We start from the raw sequence: 10297 nt of genomic DNA on the forward strand, positions 1-10297 counted from the left end.
ACATCCTATATTTAGTATATAGGACATCTTTATTTAACACACATTGGAAGTGATTTTATGACAGCCATATCTATCAAATAGTACAATATGTTATTTTGCTATTTTCATATATTTTAATATCACTTTCAGAGGCGTTATCATTGAATCTTCCTGTGATCTTCACCTATATTGGAGGCCTAGAGGTCGGACCAAACACCAAATTGACCTTAACTCAGAAAAATACTCTAGTTAAAGATGTAAGTAATACTTGTTAACAAGCGTTGTCGTAATAATGCGTGATGTAATGATTTTGAGATCTGATCTCAGAAGAAATCATCTGTATCTCAGTCCCTTAAAACATAAAATAATAAAGGTTTGTTTTGAGGATTTGCGAACACCAGTTATCCAGAAATGTATTGAATATTGTTAAACGAGTACGAAAATTTTTGAAAGTAAAAGTTGAAATGGTTCAGAAAGTCGGTCGCTTTTTAATCTGCGAATGCACTGTAAATTACATATCCAGAGTCCACAAATTTTTAATATTTTTTTGTAATTGTCAGATAAATACTAACAATAATAATGATAAATATAGGTTCTTCATATTTTATTTTATTTGTTTATTTTATTTATTTAATTCATTCTGAATACAAAAACAATAATATTCATTGATAAATACACAATAAAGTACCGGTACCTAAAAATGCCAACTTATTTCTATTTTGTTCCAAAAAGCCATGCACATGATAATAATATCACATAGCTGCAAAAGCAGTCCGATACCATCTTTCGTATTTGAATACAAGTAACTGTTATTAAAATGCTTTTTATAACACCTTGGACATCCAGATCTCTCAGGTATATGTATTTGTGCATCGTTGTTTTACAAAATATACATTGTTGATTTTTTGTCTGGTTTATGTATATTGTGTATAGGCCTATTATCAAATTTTGTATTAGGTATTATTATTTTTTGGTTCTCATTTTATTTATTCAGTTTTTAATTCTGTTATTAGAAAAATACTCGATTTTAATTGGAAGTAAAATATAAAGAACTTAAATTATGCATAAAGATATCTTAATAACAGCCACGTACGAGTTTAAGAGACGGTTTATAAAAGTTCTCCTTATTTACAGGATTTAACCTTATTGTTTCTAAAACTGCATTTTTCAGATGTCGGAGTTACTCAAAACAACCAGTTTATCCGCAGATTTGCTTGACGTCATGTTTATGGATTCTACCAATATCACAGAAGGATTATTGGTTGAATTCCGCATAGACTTAAGAATCGAATCAGGAACTAATTATACTCAGTTAGTAACTATTTTCGAATTAGCAACTGCGTTGAATAATGGGAGAGTGCCACCAGATAATGTTATCTACGCGCCACCAGGTATAGGCCTATATATTTTTTCGTTGATTGAATTTATTAAAATAATTACATGCAAAATGGTCTTATTTCGGGGTAATTCTAATTCCCTTGTTTTAGATGATTAGGACAACCCTTAACAACAAGGAAAGTAGAATTCTCTACTTTAGCTTATCTATGTTGCATTTTTATACAACATAGGATGTATTTGCTGTAGACCTACGTTTGTGGTTGCTTTATTACACATTCAAGTGATTCACACTCATTAGTATAGCGGGCCGTGTCTGCCTGCTAAATAAATCTTAATTACTCCATTGTGAACTATGTTCTTTCAGGTTATAGCTAAAGCATATTAAATTGACTTGCTGTTCTCCAGACAATTAAAAAACTAGAACAATTTGTTTTTGTAGTTGAAATAAATTTGGGTAAATTTGCTGCTTCTAAAATAACTAGATATAATTATACATTTTTCATCTATTTTATACAGATGTAGAACCACCTGTTTTGACATGTGTATCTGCTGTGACAGTCACAACGGATCCTGGTAAAGCAACAGCTACAGTAGCTATTACGTCACCTAGTGTATTAGATAATTCTGATGAAGACATCGTTGCTACAAGCAGTCCGTCAATTCCAGCAAGCCTTGCTATAGGTGTACATACAATAAATTTTACAGCTATGGACTCAGCTGGAAATTCCGGATTTTGCAACGTCATGGTAACTGTTAAAGGTAAGAAAATAATATAGATGCTCCTTGGTGGATATAAACAGTAGGCCTATTAAATTTTTACAGCATAACATTTTATTTGTGTTTTATTATAAGTTGTCAAAAATGAATTACGTTGTTTGAACATTTCTTTTGCGTGTAGATGAAGAGACTCCTTCATTAGTATGTGCAGCAGATTGGACAGTTTACATTAACTTCGGTGAAGCATCAACTCCTGTGGATATCCCTTCTCCCAGTGTATTTGATAACTCAGGTGAAACAGGCGATGTTACAAGTGAACCATCAATCCCATTAAATCTCGGCATTGGAACTCATACATTTACCTTTACAACTTCGGACCTGTCTGGCAATACCGGGAATTGCAGCGTAACTGTATCTATTGAAGGTACGAGATGCATTTGTATGATTTGACGGGTATTCATTATTTTATCCAAGATGTAAACTGATATAGGCCTAGGCTAGTACGGTGTAAAGTTACAATGTGGAGAAAACCCTCAATAAAGACAAAATAAAAGACATTCATGTGAAAAAAATTATTTCTAATTTTCTGTATAAGTAGATAGTGCATAAACTGTTATTATGCTCAATCAATTTGTACACGAAGAATGGCACGTGTTGAGGATAAGGCTGGATTTTAGATTTGTATTGGATACTACAACGGTTGTTATTTTATTTAGCGTAACAAAATATTCCATTTATTAGAGACAGAAAGTACAATTCATGGTACAATAAATCTGTTGGTTTGCATCAAACGAAAGTGCAGGAAGTTGGAGCGTCACTGGAGAAAAACGTGCTCATACCGCTCAAGTGTCGATCGCGGAGGCCTATAAGAAACAGCTAATGGTGCTCGTTAATAAATTAAACTCTTCCAAAACCGAATCCATCAGGTGTCAAGTGGACTCTTGTTCTGGTGATAACAAGAATTTTTTTGGCTTAGTTAAAAGCCTTATTCTAATGTCCTTGCAAATTTCCTTCTAACTATTATTAACAAGTCTCTCACTACCTTGTTTTTATGACTCATTTAAAATTGCGTCCGCCAAACCTTAATTAAAAAGCACAATCTCCAACCTCTCTTTTGTTTTCTTTAATGTGTTTCTTTTCAAGTTTCTGAATTTTTCTTACAAATTCACCTTCATGAACCCCACCAATCTGCATACAAACCCAGACATTCGAATGAATCTGCTCTTAGCTATCTCTTTAATGATATTTAATGCGTTGAATTTGGCATGGCATTTGCCCTGTACAGTTAGATTTATCTGCTTCTTTTGACACGATTGACCATTCTGTTCTCCTCCGCAGACTTTCCTTCCATTTTGGTTTTTCTGACTTCATTATTTGCTGGTTTAAGTCTTACATTTCTTCTTGGTTTTAAGTAATATTTTTGATTCTGAACCCACTCAGAGTCGATGTGGTTTTCCTCAAGGAAGTGTTCTCGATCGCCTTCTTTTTATTTTTTATACCCCCCCCCCCCACATTGCAAATATCTTACATTCCCACAGTGACCCTGATGATATCCAGATTTTTCTTCCTTTTGACCCCACTGCTGAAACAACTGTTACTTTTAAAAAGCTGCAATGCTGTTTAACCGATATTCAAACATGGATGTCTCACAATATGCTGAAAGCATCCAAAATCACAACAATTGTTAAGATCATTCCTTGTCGCAGCACTGAAAATATGGAACAAGCTACTTTTACGCATCTGGAAATCAATGAGCCAAGCATCATTTAAATGTAGTTTGAAGTCTCGTCTCTTAAAATCATACTTCAGTTTATTATAGTACCTCTTGCAAGGCAGATGTTTGGTCATGAATGGCCGATTTCCAACCACTAACTGACTTAATTCATTCTTGGTTTTCTGTTACTTTTTTCTCTGTTCATTTTCAAGCTTGCGTGGCATAAGCGCCATGAGCACTGAATGGTGAACACTAGCGCTAAAGAAATGTCCAGAATTATGAATAATATATTTTAAATAATTTATATTTTTTCTTGTAAATAATACGCCTTATATGAAAATCATTGTGTTGCTCAGAAAGTTGTCGTTTTCTCCTTAGTGAGCAATTGTTGAAATGTTTCGACAGTGCTTTGTTCAAACGCTAAAATATACCGTGTGCATTTCGTACGATAAAATACAATTTATAAATCTATATATCAGAACGTCAACAAGAATAACATTTTTACCATAATGAAAATGCATTAGTTCAATAAACTGTATAATTTTTTTTTAATGTATTTGAAATGGTTTTTGAAATTTTATATTTGCAGCTGTAAATAGAATGGAAATGAGATTGACGTTTACTGGGGTGAACGGTCTTTCAGTTGCTTTTGGAAGTGATTTACTAAATGAATTGTCTGACCGTTTCATACTATACCAAAGTTACCTGTGCTCTGCTGTAAGTGATTCTTAATGATTATTTATTTATTTAATTTTTTAAAAGTTTTACACATCATAATATGAGTCTATATCGAATAAAAAACTAAACATTATGAAAAACTGTTCTTAATCATTACACACTAAATTAACATGGCGTCTCTTGCCCCCCGGGGGCAGTAGACACTTCGTTATCGTCGGGCAATTGACCTTGTAAGAGTACATCCGGTGAAGGAATGATTGGATGGGTCATGAGCTAAAGATAAAAATGAAAAGTAAATTTCCGAACTATGATGCCATGCTAGATAAGACATGTCCTTTATTAAGTGAATTGCTAACACAGAAAGCTGCAAGAACCTGTTTGAGAATGTTCACCAAAAATCACAGCAATCTGGTATATACTTGTACAGTTATTCAAGTAAACTGCCAACAAAGAAAGCAAGGATGTGTTAAAAGTATCGAAAAAAAAACCAAAACAAAACAAAACAAAACAAAAAGAAAAAAACAAAACAAAAAAAACCCACATGGCAAGCAGTAAACGTTTCCCCGCTGGGAGCCTTTTTTATTTTTCAAGTTAATGACTGCTTAATTCGCTGCACTCAGATGCGAACAACACACTATTTTTCGGCTTTACAATTCACCACCACCTTCTAAGTGAAATGGCGACAAACCATTTCTATTATACATGTAGCGGCTTTGTTTTAAATTTGTTATGTTTAGGCTACATTGAAGTGTTGCAAATAGAAACATGAAGAAAGGGGTAACGATTTGTTGTCAATCAATCATTATATGGAGACCGTCGCTGCTCTTATTACTTCTTTTCTTTTTTCTTTTTATCATTATTTGTCTTTCTTCATCTAGAAGTATAAATTGATATTTGATAGGAAGTGAATAAGTTAGAATTAAGTTTCGCTGAATACATTAGTGACTTATGCAGAGAAAAGAATGAGCCAAATTCTGGATCCGTTGACATTTGAGGAAAAACCATCTGTGTCCGAAAAAACAAAACCAGCGCTTCAAGTTATCATGGTTTTCTAAACATTCATTTGCATTGCCTCATATTAGCCTTCTGCAAAAGAATCTTGTATGCTAGCAACATAATCTCTTCATTAGAATTAGTATTCAAAAACATGTAAATTTCTATAAGATATTTTCCTTACTAATTGTCAATTCGTTATAAATTATACGCATTCTTGATTCTTTTTTCAAAGCTATCCTTATATGTCTCTGGTTTATTGGACTGCCGAGTAATTCAATTTAGTAGCGGAAGTATTGTAGCAGATCTTGGACTCGGCGTATCAGATCCAAATGTAAATGGCTCTGACGTTGAAACCGTACTTAGAAGTGCGGCTGCTAATGGATCTCTTGTCACAGCAGATAATGTAATCCTCGCGGTAGATCCATTGACTATCTACCATATTGGTATGTACGAATATTATAAAAAATATGGTTTCAATCATAACTAAAAATATGTTTTAAGTCATAACTATTTCATAATTATGTTTGGTTTTTAATGTCGTTGTCCACTGACCATGATACAATACCATCAAATCAGAATCTGATGTAACAATAGCCACTGCACAATCTCTTTATTCCAAAAATTAGTAAAATCTCAATAATCATTGAGTTTACAAACTCTGATCAAGTCAAGTACAAATAAAATTAGACTTCTTTAAAACATTAACGGAAAATCAAAATAACATTTTCCACAAATTTCTGTTGCTAGCAATCTTACGCCAATAATCTAAATCTAAATCGTTAGAGTTACACATTTGTAAATTTCTAGACGTTAAATCTCTATAAAGTGTATAATATCTGTCTCTTATACACATCTAGATGTGTATAAGAGACAGCCTTGTAAGAGTACATCCGGTGAAGGAATGATTGGATGGGTCATGAGCTAAAGATAAAAATGAAAAGTAATTTCCGAACTATGATGCCATGCTAGATAAGACATGTCCTTTATTAAGTGAATTGCTAACACAGAAAGCTGCAAGAACCTGTTTGAGAATGTTCACCAAAAATCACAGCAATCTGGTATATACTTGTACAGTTATTCAAGTAAACTGCCAACAAAGAAAGCAAGGATGTGTTAAAAGTATCGAAAAAAAAACCAAAACAAAACAAAACAAAACAAAAAGAAAAAAAAAAACAAAAAAAACCCACATGACCTATTTGATAGAATGATAATGAGAATAAAATTAGTATTGTTATATTATAGAATTTGTATCTTTTGTTCCTATAGGTGGTCCAACAGCGGCAATGCAAACAACAGGTTTGTTTATTCTTCAATAGTTTCCACCTAGTGGTTTTATAATGAAAATTGTATACACAAAAATATAGATTATTATCAAATCAATTACATCAACAATTCAATAAATTCAATGTTATAATCAATCAATCAATGTTGTAATTACAATCAAACATTTATATCAGTATGCATTTGCAGCATTATACAATAATTGTGGGAAAGACAAGCCAAACCATTCACTCGTCGCAAAAATCGATTTTGAGTCATAAATAATACCTATAAAATGGAAAAAAAATCATTCAAATCTGACATTTCCTTATTAAGTTACAAGCGTTTAAACATACAATATGAGAAATCAGCCTGCGAAGTTTAGGATTTTGGGCATTTCAACTTCAGAACTATCATGAAATCCTTAAAACGTGTTGTTTTAACTTTGAAAATGGAGAAAAACAACATCATAGTATAATGTATAGCTATAGAATGTAAAAAAAATATATATTTAGTCACAATATAGATTATATAATATATTATAATTGAAACTCAAAATTCATTCCATTGTTAATGTTTAATATCTAATCGCTGTATTGAAAACCTTATCTACTTTACATATAAGTTTGTATTTATTAAATATAAAAGCAGTATATAACATTGATTGTTTTAACGTAAATTACTTAAAAACAAATATATTGTTAAAAAAAACAATTAAAAACACATCTAGAAAAAATGTATTGCACACTAAAAATTACAATCAAACAATACTCTCGCAGTATGCAGAGTAATTATAAAAACATATTGAATATTATGAATGTTTTCATTTTACAGGTGTTACAACAGTTGCAATGCGAACAACAGGTTAGTTTAAAAAAATGTATTTATCAATAAAAATGCAGAGAAAATTGTATACTCAAAAATAAATGTAGATTATTATCAGTTACATCAACAACTCAATAAATTCAATGTTATAATTAATTAATTAATGTTGTAATTACAATCAAACATTAATATCAGTATGCATTTGCAACCTTATACAATAATTGTGGCAAAGACAAGCCAAACCATTCACTCATCAAAAATCGATTTTGAGTCATAAATACAGTGTTGAAAAGTAAAATAAGAGGTATAAAATAAAAAAAAAATCATTCAAATCCGAAATTTCCTTATGAAGTTACAAGCGATTAAACATACAGCTGTTTAAAGAACAATATGAGAAATCAGCCTGTTAAGTTTAGGAATTTTGGCATGTCTCATTCAGAAACTATCATGAAATCCTTAAAAAGTGTTGTTTTAACATTGAAAATGGGGACAACAACAGCATAGCATGATGTATAGCTATATAAAGGTTAGTTTTGTGGAATAAAATAGATTTAAAACAAATTGACATTCCAGCATGTTCTGGCTATTTTCTCTGAAACACGATTGTGGCGAATGACTGGTTGACTTGTCTTCTCCACAATTATAAAAAATTATTTTAATATTATGAATGTTTTGATTTTACAGATGTTACAACAGGACCGACGCAAACAACAGGTTAGTTGAAAAATATATTGATGCAATGCAGAGAAAAATGATATATTTATTCTCAATATGGATTATATACAGTATAATAATTGAAACTCTAAATTCTTTCCATTGTTAATAATATTTATATATTCGCTGTATTGAAAACCTCATCTACTTTACAGATAAGTTTCTATTTATTAAATAGAAAAACCGTATATAAAATTGATTGTTTTTAACAAAAATTACTTTAAAACAAATACAGTATATTGTTTAAAAAAAAAGCAATTAAAAATACACCTAGAAAAAGTGTATTGCAACACTAAAAATTACAATCAAACATTACTCGTAGTATGCAGAACAATTATAAAATCATATTTGAATATTATGAATGTTTTCATTTTACAGGTGTTACAACAGTTGCAATGCGAACAACAGGTTAGTTAAAAAAATGTATTTATTAATAAAAATGCAGAGAAAATGTATACACAAAAAATAGTCTTAATATACCGTAGGTTAATATTCATTGCATCATAAATCGTATATGATTGTTCATTATTAATATATTTTATCTATATTTTTATATACTTTAAATAATTTATATTCAATAACTATATATAGTACAACAACATCAATATATTTTGTTACGTAAAGAAAATACACTTGAACTATTAAAAAACGTTAACAAATGTTGAAAAACAATTCACCTAACGGTATAATAAAATCGATTGTTTTTACTTAAATTACTTTAAATCAAATATAATATTGTTAAAACAATTAAAGATACATCTAGAAAACATTTTAATATTATAATTGTTTTGATTTTACAATGTTACAACAGTTCCAATGCGAACAACATAGTTTAAAAAATGTATTTATTATTAAAAATTCAGAAAAAATTGTATACACAAATATACCGTAGATTATTCATTGCATCATATATCTTATATCATTGTTCATTATCAATATATATTTATCTATATTCTTATCTACTTTAAATAATTTATGTTGTTAACTATATAGATAGTGCAAAAACACAAATATATTTTGTAAAAGAAAATTATAATATTGCATAATAAAAATGTGGTTTAAAAGTTACTATCAGTATGTATTTGCATATTATAGTAATTATTCTAACATAATTTTGATATTGTGAATGTTTTGTTTTCCCAGATGTCACAACAGTCCCAATGCAAACAACAGGTTAGTTTGAAAAACAATAAAAACAAAAAGAATTATGGTATAAACACCGAGAAAAATGCATACTCAAAAACACAAATATATTTTGTTACGTAAGAAAGTACATTTAAACTTAACTATTAAAAACGTTAACAATGTTGGAAAACAATTTAAAAACATATATGTAGAAACAAAGTTATAATATTGCATAATAAAAATTTGGTTTAAAAGTTACTATCAGTATGTATTTGCATGTTATAGTAATTATTCTAACATAATTTTGATATTGTGAATATTTTGTTTTCCCAGATATCACAACAGTCCCAATGCAAACAACAGGTTAGTTAGAAAAACAATAAAAACAAAAATAATTATGATAAAAATACTGAGAAAAATGCATACTCAAAAACACAATTTATCTTAATATACATTATTATTTATTACATCCTAAATCTTATACCATTGTTCATTATCAATATATTTTTATAATATTCATATACTGAAAACCTTATCTACTTTCAAATTTACTTATGGAATAGTACAATAATATATATATATATTGTTACGTAAAGAAATTATTTTAAAACAAATAAAAATGTTAAATATATATTTAAAAAATTCGAATAATAAAAATACCCGTTTATCACATGTTGAAAAAATAGAACCAGGGGCCATTATTATGTAGGTCTTTTCATATTAAAAAATAATAACTATTCATCTTGTATTGTTCTGTTTTTAATTTATACATAATTAGGATGTTATTTACAATAACCTTTAAAAATCAACGTGCCCGTATTTTACAAGGTTCCTAATCCTTATACTTATATTTCATATATTTGTTGATGTAGGTAAATTTCTCTCTTTTTTTTTTAACGCTGAGTAAATCTACAGCGATGACAAAAAGCCCCAGTGTTAGATATCATACAA

The 10297-nt window shown here is 29.7% G+C and overlaps 1 protein-coding gene across 1 annotated transcript in view; it reads left to right on the top strand.

Moving 5' to 3' along the window:
* LOC117122739 overlaps positions 1-10297 on the top strand; it is a 64094-nt gene that overhangs the window by 45091 nt on the left and 8706 nt on the right. Inside the window, exons 42-46 of the mRNA XM_033268436.1 lie at positions 130-236; positions 1151-1370; positions 1834-2076; positions 2216-2458; positions 4338-4465. Of these exons, the coding sequence (XP_033124327.1) occupies positions 130-236; positions 1151-1370; positions 1834-2076; positions 2216-2458; positions 4338-4465 (941 nt within the window). The remainder of the gene's footprint in view (positions 1-129; positions 237-1150; positions 1371-1833; positions 2077-2215; positions 2459-4337; positions 4466-10297) is intronic.

This window comes from Anneissia japonica, unplaced genomic scaffold, assembly GCF_011630105.1.
Source record: "Anneissia japonica isolate Jap-2015-1 unplaced genomic scaffold, ASM1163010v1 scaffold1884_len437306_cov177, whole genome shotgun sequence".
NCBI classification, from domain to species: domain Eukaryota; kingdom Metazoa; phylum Echinodermata; class Crinoidea; order Comatulida; family Comatulidae; genus Anneissia; species Anneissia japonica.